The 18,846-nt window shown below is 39.9% G+C and overlaps 2 protein-coding genes across 2 annotated transcripts in view; one reads left to right on the plus strand and one right to left on the minus strand.

Moving 5' to 3' along the window:
* Nucleotides 1-18,846, minus strand: part of CHLSN (cholesin) — a 217,730-nt gene that overhangs the window by 176,395 nt on the left and 22,489 nt on the right. The gene's annotated exons all lie outside the window — the stretch shown is intronic.
* On the plus strand, nt 9,122-10,608 carry GPER1 (G protein-coupled estrogen receptor 1). Its single transcript, XM_075010815.1, has one exon. It carries the CDS (start codon nt 9,532-9,534, stop codon nt 10,606-10,608), a length of 1,077 nt encoding a protein of 358 aa, XP_074866916.1. The 5' UTR covers nt 9,122-9,531.

Here is an 18,846-nt window from a genome sequence, read left to right on the forward strand (position 1 = left end):
AAGGGGACTTCGAAGTAGCCAGGGTCCTTTCGAATAGGAGCCCCATCTGGATGAGCCACGCGGCGGCAAGCCGTGTCAATTTTGAAGTGCCTCAGCCGCCCGCATGCTAATGAGGCGCTGAATATGTATTTCAGCACTTCATTAGTAAACTTCAAAATGGCCATTTGGAAGTTTTGGGCTAGTGTAGACATGGCCATGATAATTGACTCTCTACTCCTCATCACTATGGCCTGCTGTCAGGGGGAGAAACTAGAGCACTTCTCTAGAATCCAGGGCATGTTCTGGGACCTCGCTCCTGGTCATGACGAGAAATAACTCACACAGGTGGGTGTAAGGAGACTAGGTTGAGTGGTAGCAACATGACACTGGGAATTGAGTCCTGCATGGGTTGAACAGGAGAAAACCAAGGTGAACATGACAGAGAGGGGCTGGAAGATGCATAATGGGTGGTGAACTAAAACCTCATATTGGAATATATGTTAACCGAGAATTAGGCACACAGAACTTTCATTAAGATTCCAGGCAATCACTGTTGGGGCATAATAGCAGGAAGATCTATTTACTTCCAAACAGGATGTACGAGAATAGGAGTATTTCTTTCGGCTAGAAGGAACAAGAACAGAATTAGTCCAGTTAGGAATCTCAAGGCTCACTCAAGAAGAGGAAAAGAAACTTTGGCAAATGTTTATGTGCTTATGCTTTTTAAAGTTATTGCTAACAAGGATGGTGTAAAGATGGAACCCGCTTACCAAAAGGCTAGTGTGCCCTTTCCTTCTCGTCTTAGCAACTGCTCTATTAGCCACCCAGTCTCCTGCCAGACTTACCTATTTGATGAGAAATGGTTGGCATTTATTTCTGCCCATATCACCAAAATTAATCAACAGCCTTAGTTAATAAAAGCCAGAGGTGATTTATAATGTGTAATATGCTCCTAGGAACCCAAAAAACATGGGCTTCTGATTGTGAGAGTTTGTGAAAGAGAATTTCAGTGTTGATGAAATATGTTAGAATGGGCATTCGAGAGCTTAGGGACTTGCCTTCACCACAACATTCAGTACAAATGAGTTACTCATGTCTAGCAAGCCTAGCTTAGATCAGAGTGACTATATGCAAAAACATCACTGGATCTCCAGAGCAACTTGTGGTGACTACACTTAACCCACACCAATCGACCCTACGCATCTTCAGCTCTGTAAATAACACAGCTGAAGTCGACAAACTCACAGCAGTATTTTCCATGTGGTAAGGTCGGTGGGGCTGCTCTCCCATTGACTCTAGCTATTCTTCTCATCCTGATGGAGAACCAGAGATGATGAGACAGCACTCTGAGATCAATTTATTGTGCCTAAACAGACACAATATATTGATGGCTGATAGATCACTGCAGCACTGATCCACCATGTAGTGGAGACAAGTCCTTAATTACAACCACAAAGTGATTGGATTAACAGCTGAGTCATAATTCAAGATGCTGCATCTCCCATTGCATTATAAAGGTTAGTAGCACTCCAGTTTCAGCCTATAGTTATTGATGGAATAGCTACATTGAATTTAATATACAACTTAATTTAGCCTTACATTTAAATTAAGTGTGGATATGAGTTGTGTTGGAGGCAAAACTTGACTTACACCACAACCTAATAAAGGAGAAAGAATAAGCCCTGAAGCCCTCTATATATTCACATAACACACACCTCAGACACTTAAGATTTTCCCACAATGGCTTACCAATGACCCTAACCCTGAGCTGTAAGGATCACTTCTTGGGAGAAGGGATATGTTACAACCTTGATTACTTAGGTTTAGGCACTGAACAGACAACAATGAGGTCAATTAAACCAATTATGTTGGGGGGTTTTATGTGCATGCATGGCCACATACCTGGAACATGTCTGAGAAATGAGAATGGTATCTCCAGCAAAGGCTGACAGACTCAGCTGGGATTTCCAGAAAGCTCTGCTGTTTCTTTGATTGGTTTGATTTTTTTTTCCTTATTCTATTTTGATATTGTGTGCAATGTGAAAGATGGATGATTAGTTATAGAGCATTAATGTGTTCTCTCTCCCTCTCTGGAAGTATTAAAATTAAAGATATTTAACCCAGGTTTTTGTAACATATTTTTACAAAAATAAGTTACCAGTGACCCAGACAGCCTTCATTTCGGAAGAGGTTTAATTTTCTTAAAATTGCTACTAAGAGAAACTCATTCACCTGCCAATAATAAAATACAAAGAGGCTTTCAATACTTCCAACAGACATGAAAAACAGCCACACATCCTGTTCAGAACAAGAAGTCTTCACTGTTCGTAATGGGGAAGAAATTATCAGAGACTGTGTGGGGTTAGGGAAAGAGTGGGGGGGGGGCGGTTCAAGGGAAAGGATATCACCTAAGGATTTTTAAAAAAGAAAATAAAAAAGCAAAAGTAGTGCTTGTCAGGAGAAGGATGAGGAGGAAGGAAGAGAATATGGAGACGAAGAAAACAGGCTACATCCAAAAATAATCTACATACTGTACTTACACTCTTCAATTATATCAAAAGGCTAAACACCCTCCTTTACATTTTCTACATATTTACACTTTGTTCATTTCAGCAAAGTTAAAGAATGCTGTTACTAATTTCAATTTTTCTGAATATGGGCATGTTACTTTTATATTTATAGAAACCTGAGCAGATATAAAATTTGTATCCACATCTGCAAAAATGACTCGTGGATATCTGCACTGACATCCGTGGATACAAATACCCACGGATATAAAGTGGATATCTGCAAATTTGCAGTGTTTTTATCCATAGCCCCAAAAATGAGATGTGGCTCTCTGCTGACTTGCAGGGCTCTATATATTTACTTCAGTTTTGCTCCTCTTTCCACTAGGTACAGCTTCCCTTCTATCTGGGAATGCTTCAGGCCTGGCTATCTCTGTCCTCCGTGGCCCAAATACTGAACATTTCCCTGTGGTGTCTCACACATCAGCTGGCAAATTCTAATAATCGCCATTCTCATACACCCTTGAAAAACTCCAGCAAGCTCCTCCACAGCCTGTAGCCTGAAGGAGTGGCTGCTTTGCTGGTAACAAAGAAGGTGGGCTGCCCTGCTTGGATCCCTCCTTGCCTTGTACTCGCTTAGGGTATGTCTACATTACTAAATTTTGTTGCCAAAAACTGCCTTTTGGACACAAAACAATGAGAGGGCTCACACTGCAATGAGACTTTCATCAGGAGATACACACAATTTCAGTAACAAAAATCTTCTACCCTTACCACTGTTTGTTTTGTGGAGGGAACTGGCCTCCACCAGTATCTCACAATGCCTGCCCTGGTGGCTCTGATCAGCGTTTTGATCTCTGTAGCCCAGGGTTTCCCAACCTATGGGTCACGATTACATTTGAAAAGGATCGCCAGCTGGGCTGGGCAGCTCTGCAGGTGGCTCTTAAGGAGCCATGCCCACTGAAGTAGCACTCAACTTCTTAACTGGTTTAACAGCTGTCAGGCCGTTAAACCAATCAATTAAACTGAGTACCATTCCAGCCCAGCAGGGCAGGGCAGGGCAGGGCAGGGTACTACCCACCTGTATGGGAAAAAGGTATAGGGCAGAGAGCTAGGGAGCCACAGAAGGAGGAGCACACAGCTCAGGTGAGGTAGGTGCGGGGGGGCTGGGGTCAGGAGGCTGACAGCCAATCAGGGCTCCCTGCCCCAGCTGGCTTCCAGCCTCTGCAGGAGGTCAAGGTTCCCACGAACCCAGCCAGGTTTCCTGTAGCTGGTGATTGCTGGCCAGGATTCTGCCCCAGCCAGCTTCCAGCCACAGGAGGTCAGGTGTCTCCCTCCCCCAATCTCCAGCTGGGTTCCTGTGGCTGGTGCTTACCATGCAGGGCTCTGCCCCTGCTGGCTTCCAACCATGGGGAGTCAGGGTCCTGGAGTATTTTTATAATACTTGTAAATAAACTTTTAAGAATACAATACATATTGTTATTTTTACTTTCAACCCGAGTGACTCCCCTAGCCTGAGTGTGACTTACAGCCCTCTCCAGCCCCTGAGTGTGACTTCCCTAGTCTCCTCCAGCTCCTGAGTGTGGCCTCCCTAATCCCCTCCAGCCCCAATGTGACTCCCCTAATCCCTCCCAACCCCTGAGTGCGGCCTCCCTAATCCCCTCCAGACCGAGTATGACTTTACTAATGACTCCCCCAGCCCTTCCAGCCCGAGTATGGGTTTAAGCCAGGGGCAGCAGTATGGGGATGAGTGTCCTTCCCTCACCACAACTCAAATTATCTATAACAATAATGTAGTGTTATTATTAATGTATTTTCTCCTTTTCTATGAAATAGCTACTATGAATATATAAACATGAGGGGATACAATTTTACATTCTTACCTGAGGTGCAAAATTAGCTAGCTTGGCACTGCCCCCTGGCCCCCATTTTTGAATTGCCTTCGCTCACCAAGTACTCCTGAATTGTCAGAATGGGTCCCTGTCTGGAAAAGATTGGGTACCACTGCTGTAGCCCTAAAGGTATGCACCCCTCCCCTTGCAAAGCTCTGGGAAGTATCTGACAGGTGGGCAAGCTGGACTGGACTGTTCTGCCCTGGACTAAGAGCACTGCACAGGCAGAGTACTGCTGCTGCAGGGTGGGTAGGACAGACGACTGTGCTGCTTTGACTTTCCTCAGCATGCAGAGCTCACAGAGCTTCTCATGATGTGAGGATGCTGTGGGAGAACTCAGAGGAAATCCCACGATGCACAGGAATTCGCTCTGCCTTCAAACACTATGCTGTGGGATACATACCCACAGTGCCTTGCTCACACTGTCGATGATGGCGTCCTTCACAGTGTGGACCTAATCTGTCAGCAAAGGAAGTAAGTTGCGAACAACTTCTGGTGATTTCTGTTTTGTCGACTTTTGGGTGTTGACGTAACTTTTGTCAAAAAAATGTGATGGTGTAAACTTACCCTTAGGCTCCTACTTCAATTACAAGCCTGACTCTTTCCACATTATAAAGGAGGTAAGGCTGCTGTTGCCAGATTATGTTGGAGTGATGGAAGTTCTTCTATATTCCATCAGTGAAACTATTGCTATTACATGAGGGCACATAAGAACTGCAGTCACTACGTCGCATATGTTAAACAGAAACTTTAAATACTATTATCTACTTGACTTAAAAAAAAAATTGAAGCAATCAATTGTAGTAAAATAAGCCTCATTAAAAAAAAAAAAACAAAAAACCTCAGTTCAGGAACTAATTCCATTCTCATATATCCCTGTGCAAAGATGCCAGTAATTATCAAACGCACTCTTAGTAACAATAAAGTTGATGACATAGTCAGGAGCCACTGTGAACTCCAATAATGGCATGACGGTCATTTAATATAGATTACAATACCCTTTACAATCACATCTATCTGGAATATCAGTAAAGCTAAGGAGATAGCAGCAACTAAAATGTCTTTGAACCATTTTACATCCCCTTTCACCTTGACAAGGCTGAATGCTAAGATGTCACTGGATTAATCAGTAACACTGATGTTACAGCTAGACGAACATAATTCTACCTTCATATCTGAATACAGTTTCAATCATCCTTTGAGAAAGGTTCTGAGAAAGTTCAATAGAGCATGCCTGTTTTGCACATTTTGTGTACTCTGATGAATACAGAATTCATAAAGTTGTAATAAAATAATATTTGACCTTTTCTGCTTTATGAAAAAAGCTACTTAGTAACTAGTTACAAAGAAAATATTTTGGTCATTTTAAAAATCTTCATTCTCTCCATAATGTCAAAAGAATCATTACTTTTTACAAAAGAAGGTGTTTTAATACACATTAAAGGCTTGGTTATCCAGCACATTGTGTTAATCGGCATACCGCAGGCCAGCTGACCAGCTGGCGTCAGCTGCTGTGCCGTGGAGTTGGTTACCTGGTCAGGGCCAGCTGCTGCAAAGCCAGATGTCTGCTGCCCCTCTGGGGGTTGGCTGGGTTAGAGAAGGACAGAGCAGGGTCCAATGCCAGCCCAAGCATGAATATGCTGGATAATAAAGCTTTTAAAACCAACTAATGTTCAGAACTTGGAAAACACATTTCTGAACACAAAATCTATAGCTTGGTCTACACTAGGCTGATAAATCAATTTCACATAGGCAATTCTAGCTACGGCAATTGCATAGCTAGAACTGACATATCTGAAATAGACTTACTTGACTTGTCCTCACTAAAGGAGTGTTTCTCCCATCGAACTCCCATACTCCTCACAATAACAAGTACGGGGTTGGCTGCCGATCACAGACAGATTGATTTTGTGTGCCTCCTCCAGACACGTGAAATCAAACTATGCCCGGAACTGTAGACATAGTCTTTGTTTTGGTGATACTATCCCCTCTATGGCTGATCATAAGACAGTGAGGCTGTATTTTTGCTGCAATGGTGGCCAAACAATGCCCATCGTCCACTCATCTGCAATGTGCAAAGTCCTTTCGCTCAAGTTTTACACAAGAAAACAAACATCTTTCCTCTGTCACTTAAAGAAAAAGTGGGCAGCAAAACAGAATTGTATGAATGTTTTGTTAAAAAAATCAAAAAACAAAAAACAAATGCAGCATATCTGAGAAGACTATAGAACACTGGATAGAAGAGGAGCCATGAGTGGCATTTTACAGTAAAAGAGACGATTAGTTTAAAAGCAGATGCCAAATTAAGTTTTGAACATTGTATGTATGAACCTTAGTCTTGTTTTTCCAAATGAGAAAGAGAGGTTTAAAATATTTATCTGGTTTTAGAACATTCTTTGACTTTTTTTCCAATTAGAATAGAACAATTCTCACAACCAGCAGGTGGTGTTTGTGCAACTGTCAGCTAGTTCTCTGCCCCTGGAGATGAAACGCAGAACACCACCTGCCATACTGGGGGTTTAGAAGTAAGACTGATTCTCAGCTCAACTGCATCATTAAGTTTATTCCACAGAGGTGGCTTTGAGCTGAAGAATTTAGCAGTGGCAATCTGAGGATACATGTGCATGTGGAAAAGGATTAAGAGAGGAATAGGACTCTAAGAGGGTAGGAAATTTTTGGCTAAGATTTCAGCTCATTTTAACTATTATTCTAAAATTTTAATTTCTCTTAGTTGAATGTATCTATCACTATATATGCGTAGTAAAATATGTTTAGTTGCTACTCAGAATTAATCTTTGAATTGGTGCTCAATGAGCATTTGAATCACAGTTTTAGCCTCCCTCAAAAACAAAGGGAGCATAAAATAAAAGATATTAAGCATCATAAAGTTCATTGATAGAAATGAGGAAAAGATTTATGTCTAGTCCTGGTAAAGAGGAGGAACCAGCAGAAATGGGGTTAATTCTATCCTTAAAAGGAAGCCTTTTCAACACCACTTCAAGAGAACACAAATTAGAACGACCCTGGGAATCTATAAAGCCATGTTTTATTGCCAAGGATCTGCAGTAATATCTGCATTTGCTGTCAATGACAGTCATTTATTTAGAATGTTTACAGAATATGCTTTTATATGGATTTTGTTACTGAATTGTTAAACAGGTGACATTCAATGCATCATGGTATCACCTAAATAACATTAAAAGTTTTGACAGTTTATATAGCTGAAATTAATGTATCCACTAACAGTGTATCTGAATATAAATCAATCAGTCATATGGTGGTCAGAAGAAAATCGCATCCGAACAAATTACTATGGATGGACACGCAGGAATTGAAGGTAAATTCTAATACTCTATAAACAATCTAATTGTGGAAGATTTTGGTTTGATTTTTGGGGGACTTTTATGCATAGGATTATCATTATAGATCTACCTTTCTGAAACATGGATTTTTCTAAAGCATTAATTTTTCCTTCATTATATCTGAAACAATTTATCACTTCACATTTAAGAAGAAAAACTTATCTGTTACGAATATTTTAGAAAAAAAGCAACGATTCTGATATTCATGGCATGCTTAGATCTCTAGTTGGAAAAAAATTAAAATTACTTCTGATAATTTTATAAAAATGCTTTTGTATAACCAAACACTTGCTTTGCAATAATGCCTCAAAAATATATCTTGCTAGCTACCATCAATAGTTGGAATAATTTAAGTAATAAAATCAAAAATAAACTTCATAATGGAAGATATTTTAATTCTGTCCAGTTATACTAGTCTGATCTATTTCTCCCCTGGGAGTGTGCACTGCCAGGATTTTAAATTATTAAGATTTAAAAATAAAAAAAGATAAAACATCCTAATTCATGTATTTATCCAAGCATATATTTGCACGGGTTCTACAGGTATACATGTTCACCTTCACAATACAAAAATATAATGTAATCATTTTCTGCTACACAGGTTTATTATTTTAAAACAATTCTATAAAGCCAAGTATAAAAATATTCAAATTGACCATTTGCTATTTTAAAAAAACCTCTGAAACCTTTGCCAAGATTTCAAAACTACATAATTTTATATAAATGTAAAGTTCTTATTCTTCATCCCGGTATGTCATTTTCAACTCCATTCCCATTACGGAAGTTAATTAGGTATAATTTATTGAAAAAAATAGGGTTAAACATGAAGACGGTGTAATTTAATACAAAGTCACATTACCCCGAGTTTTTAAAAGATGTCTCCCTCCCCTCCCCGCAGACAGAAGGTACCAAGGGCATTCCTTCTGTCTAGATTTTTCTAACATTTTTGCAGCCAAAGCCTACGCTATTTAATAAGCTTGCTATTTGACTATGAAAATAAGGAGTATGATACGGAGGAAAGTTCCTCTCCTCTACTCCAGAGATTAATGAATCAGATTCACCGATCTATCCCCCTCTTATATTTGTCCATGTTAAGAGTTCCTGATTAGCACACAACATTTGACCAGGTTGCTCCTAATAGTGTTTTTTTCCCCCCCATGTACATTAAATGTTTTGTTGATGCAATGTTTATTTGTATCCAAGCATCCAGCTCAAACACAAAATCACTTGTGTATGTGAACAAGTGTAAATCTGCAAACTATATACTACAGAATGTTTGAGCTTTAAAACAATTTTTTAAAAAAATCTAAACATGAGATTAATAATTTTTCATTTACTAATTGCAGGTTCAAGGATATTCATTAATTGTTAGACAATGAATGGACTTAATATTCTGCCACTTTCCAATCTACAAGAAGGACCATCTGTGAAGAAATACTGTACATGCAATTCAACTACCATTAAGTTCAGAAAGCTTCTATATGACCTGACATTAAATTTCCTCCATTGCCTTGGCATGGCACCTTACAAACAGGAAATTTCTTAAACAATGTACTTTTCTATAACTGAGAAATTTCAGTCACTTTCAAGTCTAACTGATTCGGCTTCTATTCCATTTCCAAGCATTTTAAACATTTTATATAAAAATAAAAAAAGCAAACCCAAACAGAAACAAAAACCCTATTTCTAAATTTGCTGAAACCTCTTTGGAAATCTCAACAATTTAGCCATTTTGACACTGAAAAGTCAAAGAGTGACTATTATATAATCTTTCCAGCAGAGACCTTAACCATGGAAACTTACACAGGACCATTATTGCCATTTATTTGTAACACCACATCTTTTGGACTAAATGGATCACATTTATGTAATGAGAGCATGCCTTCTGGATTGGCTGATAAATCAGAAGAATACCAACAATACGTTATCGGGCTTTTCTTATCATGCCTTTACACTATTTTTCTTTTCCCTATTGGCTTTGTGGGAAATATTCTGATTTTAGTTGTGAACATAAGTTTTCGTGAAAAGATGACTATTCCTGACCTGTACTTCATAAACCTTGCAGCAGCTGATTTGATTTTAGTGGCTGACTCCCTCATTGAGGTTTTTAATCTAGATGAAAAGTATTACGATATTACTATTATTTGTACTTTCATGTCGCTGTTCCTTCAGATCAACATGTATAGCAGCATTTTCTTTTTGACATGGATGAGTTTTGACAGATATATAGCACTTGCTAAAGTAATGAGGTCCAACATATTTCGCACTATGCAACATGCTAGATTAAGCTGTGGACTCATATGGATGGCATCTATCTCTGCAGCACTGGTGCCTTTTACAGCTGTACATTTGCAGCACACTGGAGAGGTCTACTTTTGTTTTGCAGATGTAGAGGAAATCCAGTGGCTAGAAATAACCTTGGGGTTTATTATCCCCTTTGTGATCATCGGTCTTTGTTACTCATTGATTGTTCGAGTTCTTGTAAAAGCACATAAACACAGAAGCCTTCGACTACGGCGCCAAAAGGCTCTTCGAATGATTTTTGTAGTCGTCCTGGTTTTCTTTATCTGTTGGCTACCTGAAAATGTCTTCATTAGTGTTCAGCTTCTTCAAGAGAAAGGAAAGACTCTCTCTTCAGGCAACCAATCTTTTCGGCATGATTATCCCCTAACTGGGCATATTGTAAACCTAGCAGCCTTTTCTAACAGTTGCTTGAACCCTCTAATTTATAGTTTTCTAGGTGAAACTTTTAGAGACAAATTACGATTATATGTTGAACAGAAAACTAAAATGTCAACATTCAATCGCTTTTGTCATGCTGCCCTAAAGTCAATCATTCCTGAAAGTAATGAGCAATCAGAAGTTTAATTTAGTAGTGCTATATATAAAAACATAACTGAAAATTGCACAATTGTAGAATATCATGCTTGCAAGTAACATTAAATATATGTATACACAATGCCCTGCTGAATACTAAAGGTTTATTCTCTAAATATCTTTATGACAAGACTTTCATGGAGAAGAATACTGTTCTCTCAGATTTGCATTTAATTATCCACAGAAATACTAAAAGGTGCCTAACAAGGGGCCTTTAGTTTGCATAATAATTTACCAGAAAAACGTTACTGGGCTAGGAAGAATCAAGATAACTCGATCATCAGAAAATATCTAATCTGTTGTTATATGCTAGATGCTCCCATTTAAATATTGACGCTGCTACACGGTGGGAAAACTCATTAGAACACATTCATGTGGAGATGCAGAAAAAAAGTTATTGATTTTCCATCCAAATATAGCCATCAGACAATTCTGCTAAGAACTATTGTGGTGTGCACAGTATTGTACATGCTTTTGGTTCTAACACATTTGAAGCACTGATATTTTTTGTTTCTCTTCATGTAATATAGAAATAGTATTAAGATTTTTCTTGGTTTGTAATGTTCACATCAAATCTGAAGTCATACATAGCTGCTTCCTCACTGCATTACTTTATCTCGGAGAATCCATCAAAAGCAAAACGTACTGCTTCATTTTATTTCTGAATACTGTCTTTGGGAAAATGAGTGTCCTTGGTCACAAGTACAAGTTACAGATTTAAGTACCCTAAACTACTGGTATCCTCATTTTAATATTTTCATGTGTGTATGTACATACACACAGACACATTTACATCAGTCACCATATTTAAATTAAAATTGAGACATTTTAATATCATAACAATGTGTGTCTTGGTTGTAAGAATGGAATACAGATTTTTTTAAAACGCTTGCCTTTTACAGAAAAATGACAGCGTAAGAAGCTCTCATTAAAATGTTGGAAGTCTCATTATTTTGTAGTCACACAATTTCTGTAACTGAAAAAAAAAATGGTGAGCCATCAGGTCTTTTTCCAAATCCCCTGGCCGTTCAGGACCTGGATGCCTGCTGGCTTCTTTAAGGAGTTTCTCCTTCCCAGAAAAGTTGTATCAAGAAGAAATGAAAAAATCTTAAGAGTTACACGGTGGATTGAGGGGTGGGGGAACTTTCAAAAATTCTGCCATCCTGGAAACTCATAACTGAGTCAAACTCAGATGCCCTGGAATATAGAATGTATTAGGTTAATGAAAAGTCTTCACATAAGGTGCTATCCAGTGTTAAAGATCACCTTCGGACCACCAAAAAAGCCCTAAAACATTTAATGAGAGCAGCTCTGGAATATTACTTATGTCTCTGAAACGCAAAGAAGACTACACATATATAATCTCATCTCTACAGTCAGGCAGTTACACATGCAAATCTCTACAAACTGAGATATGACCCTTTTGTGCTTGCTTTTATGTATTCTACCAGGGTATGACATATGAACATGGGTTTTTTAAATCATTGTAATGAATATTTCTAATGGAATTATATTTCTTCTGAAATACTCAGAGTTTATTAATGTAAGCTACAGTCACAAAAGACTCCACCTATAGTTACATAGGTATCACTTGATGATGGAGGGACTACCCATCACATTTAGGTAGACAGGTATTTCTCAATTTGACATACATGAAAACTGTATGTTGGTTTTTCCTGTACCTGTTTGTTCTTTGGTGTTATCTGCATATTTTCATCAAAGCATCTGAGGAACAATTTCACTTTTGTACATCTTTCCCGTGGGAGTGTGAATCCATCACTTCTAAAGAACGATGTCTGGTATCATGTCTTCTACATGCAGAATGAGTTGCTATACAACACTTAGCAACAAATCTCCCATATGTCTACTATCTAACATGTGGTGTTTTGTTTTTTTTTTCTGGACCACTTTCACCCCAGCAATTAACCAATATTATTCACCAGTTATTGATTGTCAAGGCATATTAACGTCATCCAGTAAAGACTAGCCTTTCAACTGACACAGAATGAAAGGAATGGACTCTTCTCTCAGGCAAGCAGTGCAAATGATAAAAGTCAGCCACCATTCATGCATGTACAAGAATCCTGGATTGTTCCACTCAAGCCTTGAAATTACCCAATATATCTTACCAGTGATTTAAAAAACACCACAAAGAAAACAATGTGATAGATCAATTATTCTGTTTTTTTAAACTCACAAGAGGATTGCCTATTCTGTTTTAGGAGGCCCAAAGAAAAGTTTCTTCTTGTTATTCATGGATTGTAATTATATCTGTTGTGTTTATATGTTGGAAGAAGATCTTTTCATTATCATGAACAGATTACAGGCTGAACCTCTCTCATCCAGCACTTTAGGGACCTGACCTGTGCCAAACAAAAAGAATGCGTCAGTCCATGGGAGGTCAGTATTGTCTAACACATTATGAACACTTCCACTGCTTCTGGGTCTTTTAGAAGACATTTAGGGGTAAATTATAGTTAAATAACAGCACAGAACCCTGAGAGCCAGGACTGGTGGCTGTAAATAAACTTTATGGGACCATAGGAAAGTCAGCCACACCCATACATGGTCATCCAGCTCATTAAAATCATGCTGGATGAGAGAGTTCCAGATTAGAGAGGTTCAGCCTGTATACGAAAAAGAGAAGTATCAGAAAGGTAGCTGCGTTAGTCTGCAACTTCAAGAACAACAAGAAGTCCTGTGGCACCTTATAGACTAATATATTTTGGAGCATAAGCTTCCGTGGACAAAGACCCATTTCGTCTGACACTTCTTATGCTTCGTCTGATGAAGTGGGTCTTTGCCCATGAAAGCTTATGCTCCAAAATATCTGTTAGTCTAGAAGGTACCACAGGACTTCTTGTTGTTCACAAAAAAGAGAAATGGTTTATGTGCAGAGATCTTCCATGATAGCAAATATTAGCAGAGCTCTCCTTCCTGTGAAGTTAGCTGCTTCTATATGTAAAATACATTGGGAGAACACAACTGGATACCACTTAATCATCCAATCCCAAATCCTTGAATGTTCTACACATAACGTCTGGCTTTGGAAATAAGTAATTTTGACAATGCATCTTTAAAATGCTCTAAACTTTCTGTAGTCATCTGTCGTTAATGTCCAGATACCACAATGACACCTAGAAATAGCTAGGCAGATTAGGTTGTTATAGAGTGGAAAAAAAAAGCAACGTGTAGAGTCAGGAATCGCAAAATATGTAATTCCTCTTACTGACATAATGTACCACTTTCGGAACCAAAACAACAAGCATGCCTTACCACGATGAAAAAAAAGTAGTTTCTTGCTGCCTACACATTTTAGCATTGAGTATAATTATGTGTTTCTTGAAACCTTAGCTATAGCTCTTCAATTGCTCACTACGTAAAAGTCCTCTGCCAGAATGCAGAATCAGCACACCTCCTCCCACCACATCCTGTATCTTCTGTTTTTTAAATTCATGTAAATGAAGTAACATTTACATAAATGACATTCAACTTTTAAATGTACTTTATCACCTATAACTGCAGTTAAATCCACCCACCCACCCCATTACATATGGTATCAACTTGTGCCATTTCATCTATTTACAGAAAGGACAATAAATTTGCCATAGCAGGTTTCCCCTGCCCTTCTTTGAAGTTGTAACAGAGGAAGCCGTGTTGGTCTGTATTCTAACTAAACAAAACAGCAGTCATATAGCACTTCAAAGATTAACAAAATGATTTATTAGGTAATGAGCTTTCATGGGACGGACACACTTCTTCCAAGGTATAGAAGTTCCACTCCAGACTCAGTTATACAGCACAGAAGTTCAAACAAAAAATGCAATAAAAACCTCACAAATCAAATACATAGAAGTGAAGAAGGGGGATGAAGGGTGGGAGATGCCTGAGAGAATTACAAGCATCAAAGAAAGGGAAGTAGCACTTGTAATGCACAAGATAATTGCTATCCTTGTTCATACCAAGTGTTAACGTATTAAATTTGAGTATGAAGCCCAATTCACAAATCTCACTATGTAATCTGCTTTTAAAGTCTCTTTGTTGTAAGATACATATTCTCAGGTTTTTAATAGAATGGCCCACTCCACTGAAATGCTCAGGCAAGACAACATCCAACACCCCCCTGCTTCACTTCTATGTATTTGATTTGCCAGTTTTTATTTCAATTTTTTGGGGATCTCTGTGCTACATAACTGAGTCTGGACCAGAAATTCTATAGATCTGAAGAAGGTGGTCGGTCCCACAAAGCTCACCACTTAATAAATCATTTTGTTAGTCTTTAAAGTAATCATCTCTCTTTAAAGCGAGGTGGAAGGGCTGCAGGGATAGGGTAGACCCCAGAGGTGACTGGGGGAGTGCTACTGGAGGCCATGGGCGAGGTGCTCCCACAGGGCCTCCAGGATACACACCCCTTTGGCGTGTGCTTGGCGGCTGGGACGCCACCATCCAGCTCCATCTCTGGAGAAAGTCCTCCCCCTTACATTCGACCAGATTATAGAGGGCACAACAGGCACCTACAATGTGGGGAACATTCTGCTCCCCCACATCCAGCTAGTTCAGGAGGCGCTGAAACCTCCCCGTTAGCCATCCAAAAGTGAGCTTCATGGAGTTGCATGCCCATGCCAGCCAGGCACTGAATTGCTGCTGGATGGGGTCCACGTGCCTGGTGCAGGGCCTTAGCAGCCACAGGAGGAGCGGGTAAGCTACAATGCTGACAATGCAGAGGGGTATCTGCATGTCTCTGAGATCCAGCTCCCAGCAGGGGACATAGGTGCCCCCTCTCCATCCTCCAGAACAGAGAGGAGTTCCAGAAGACCCTCCCATCATGGCTGCAGCCCAGCCACCCGGCACAGATGTCGAGGAATTTTCATCAGTGGCCACCAGGGCCTGCATGACCACGGAGTGGTAGCCCTTCCTGGAAATGTATAGTGTGATACTTACACGCTCACGTATCTACACCAGTGACATCATCACAGGACCTAACACTAACTATACCATCAGGGGCTCCTTTACCTGCACATCTACTAATATATGCCATCATGTGCCAGCAATGCCCCACTGCAATTTACATTGGCCAAACTGGACAGTCTCCCCGTAAAAGAATAAATGGACATAAATCAGAAATCATGAATAATGTACAGAAGTCTGTGGGTGAACACTTCAATCTCCCTGGACACTCAGTGGCAGATTTAAGGGCGACAGTCCTGAAACAAAAAAGAACTTCAAAAATCAAATGGAGAAATCTCTGAGCTGCAATTTATTTGCAAATTTGACTCCATTAACCATGGATTAAACAGAGACTGGGAGTGGCTCGCATCTTACAAAGGCAGTTTCTCTGCTCTGGATGCTAATATGTCCCCATTAGACTCTGACAAAGGCTCACATCCCCGTCTGATCTGACTTGTTTTTTCCTCTTTGGTAAGTACTGTTGATACTGGGCCATCTCCACCTTGCTGAATAGACCTTGTCAGCTTTGGCTCTCCCTCTTACTGGGACCCCACTCTTTAAATACCACTCTGAAGCCACGCCCCCCCATGTATTTGAGGAAATGAGTCTTTGCCCACGAAAGCTTATGCTCCAAAATATGTTAGTCTATGAGGCGCCACAAGACTTCTTCTTGTTCTCAAAGTATGATACTGTGTTCTGGAGCCAAGATTGGAAAGTGGGTTCTGTCCAGCACCCTGAAGCAGCTGGGGAAGCTGAGGCATTCAAAGCCAGTCAGAGGACACCCATGTCACTGATCCAGATGAGCCTCCTCAGCAGGATGGCATTGATGGCCCACACCACCTGCAGTGGGAGAAGGCTGGACATGAACATGAGGATCCAGGGTGAACAGCAGCCCTGGGCTCCGGTGAGCCCCACATCCATTTGCCCTCTCCCTTCTCCCCCCATTCCTCCTCTGCCCCCTCCCAGATATAGTAGAAGAGGCCAATGTTCAAGAGTGGCATGGCCAGCATGAGCTGGTACTCAGACCAGGGCAAGCCCAGGGGCTCCTCTGACATTGCAGTAGTTTGGAAAGACCTGCATCTCTCTCAAAGAGCAAGGGAGCCCTGCAGCACCTTTGCTTTCCCTCAAGGAGGCAGGCAAGACTCAGCACGGACAGAGAGCCTGGGTTGGGGGGGACCTTTAAGGGTACGTGGGGATGGCACTCCAGGAAGAGATTTCCCTCCATGCGTGCCTGCCTTCCAGGGCTTACTCTGTTAACAGAGGAGCCACTGCACGTGGCCACTTTCCGCTGAGTGAGGGGATCACTCTTGCAAGCCAGTCTGGTGTGTAGTCACAATCTGTCAGTCAACAGAGGCAGCGAATTTCATGGTTGCAATATTGATTACATTCATGGTAACCCAGTGGCCATGGACCTACATCTATTTCTTCCCTGTCACTTGGATGTCTTAGTTTGTTCACATTTAACAAACCTGTTATAGCCATTTTCACCTTAGAAATGTACTGCCCCTTCCTTATATCATCCCTACATCAAATAAGAGTATTTTACCTTTTCTAAAGTTTACAACTCTACTTAGTCACAGGTTCTGCTGTCAGGGTTTCAATCACCATGTAAGACCCTTTGCAACATATTGATGAGCTAGCAACAGGATCTCAGAATATGAACAAGCTTCATTCTGATTAACAATGTAGACATGTTTTATACAATAGTTTTGTCAAAACTATTTACACCGACATCCTATTGTAAATCTTTAATTCTTGGCTTCAGGCTTTTTTAGCCTTCCTTCCCACCATTCAGTGATTTGGCAAAACCAGGAGCTAAGAATAAACTACCACCTACTGAGCCAACCACCATCGCTGACAACTGCAAGGCAATGCCAATTCTGCTTTGTTCTGAGAATCTGAGATAGCACAGCTTCATCTCATTCCTTCCAGCTCCGGCACCTGAATACTACAAAACTGCAGTATTCTTTCACGTGCATCTTTGGTAAATTTTCTAGTAGCATCAATATGATGACTCTAAAGTAGCTTTGATAGTCTCCAGCACAGCTGACAAACTCAGGGTCCAACCCCATAGGCTACTTTCCAACAATTTTCTTCTTAAATTCTGATCTTCCTCCAAATCATATTTTAACAGTATGTTCTTTTCAATACCACTCTTATAACTTGGTTACAGAAATGTTAGTTCCCATGCCCCACATTCATGGATACATTTTTTAAATATTTTTAAATATGTAGGATTTTTCACTTAATGTTGAAAGTGAGAATGCAATTTTAACAGTTGTTGAAAAATATTTTCATAGACATTGGGATTTAAGAGTTTGGGGAAGGGATGCAGTATTAATGAGAAATATTTACAGTAATGCTTTGCAAGTTTTAAACAGGTAAGGTATAACCCACTATTGGGGACAATCCACTATTTACAGAAATTCTGCTGATCTTTTTAGTTCTTTATTTCTGAATAACTACTGTGATAATTTGATGGATCTATCTATGCATAATTTATAAATTGTGGCTGCTATTATAAAATTGCTGTATCTTTTGTAAAGTCATCATCTGTCAGGTATCTTCATCCTCTGGAATAAGAAAAGGTAGTTAAATCCTGATGGCACCCATTCAAATTGAGAGTATTTTAGGACAATGGGATGGAAAAAATTGGTTCCACCTAGGATGTGGCTAACTTCTTTACAAGAGCGGGGTTGAAGAGAGTGGACAATCCCCCCAAAGACAATGAAGATCGGATATTAATACTGTGTTTTAGAGCCTCGGAGACTGTAAGAAGTTTGGGAGGGGAGGAGAAGGAGAAAAGAAGGAAATGAAATCCAGGAAATTCATGGAGACGAAGGAAGGATGGGCAAGAGAAGAACAGAAAGGCATCCTTTCAAATCAGAGTGGTCCTTTCTGACCTACAAGACAAGCTTTTAAAAGCAGGAAACTGGATAGACTCCATGATTCAAAAGGGAAGGTGTTCATAACATAAGTCAAACTGTTTTTATAGTTAAACTTTGATTTGCTGATTCAGTTATGAATAGAAGTCCTAAATTTGATTTGGTACAAGTTGTGGGCCAGTATATCAGTCACTGGGATAAATGCTGGACTTCTTTAAACTGATTGTGCATTCCAAAATTTTAATCACAATCAGAAGAGGGAAATGAACTAACACTCGTTCAGTCATTCTTAATATGTTGTCCATGCAATTAAAAATTCGGAGGGGTAGCCATGTTAGTCTGGATCTGTGGCACCTTACAGACTAACAGAAAAGTTTTGAGCATGAGCTTTCATAAG

Source organism: Carettochelys insculpta, chromosome 16, assembly GCF_033958435.1.
Source record: "Carettochelys insculpta isolate YL-2023 chromosome 16, ASM3395843v1, whole genome shotgun sequence".
NCBI classification, from domain to species: Eukaryota; Metazoa; Chordata; order Testudines; family Carettochelyidae; genus Carettochelys; species Carettochelys insculpta.

What these genes read in the sequence shown, in the direction of transcription:
- GPER1 (XM_075010815.1), top strand. Translation starts at nt 9,532, where the DNA reads ATGGAAACTTACACAGGACCATTATTGCCATTTATTTGTAACACCACA.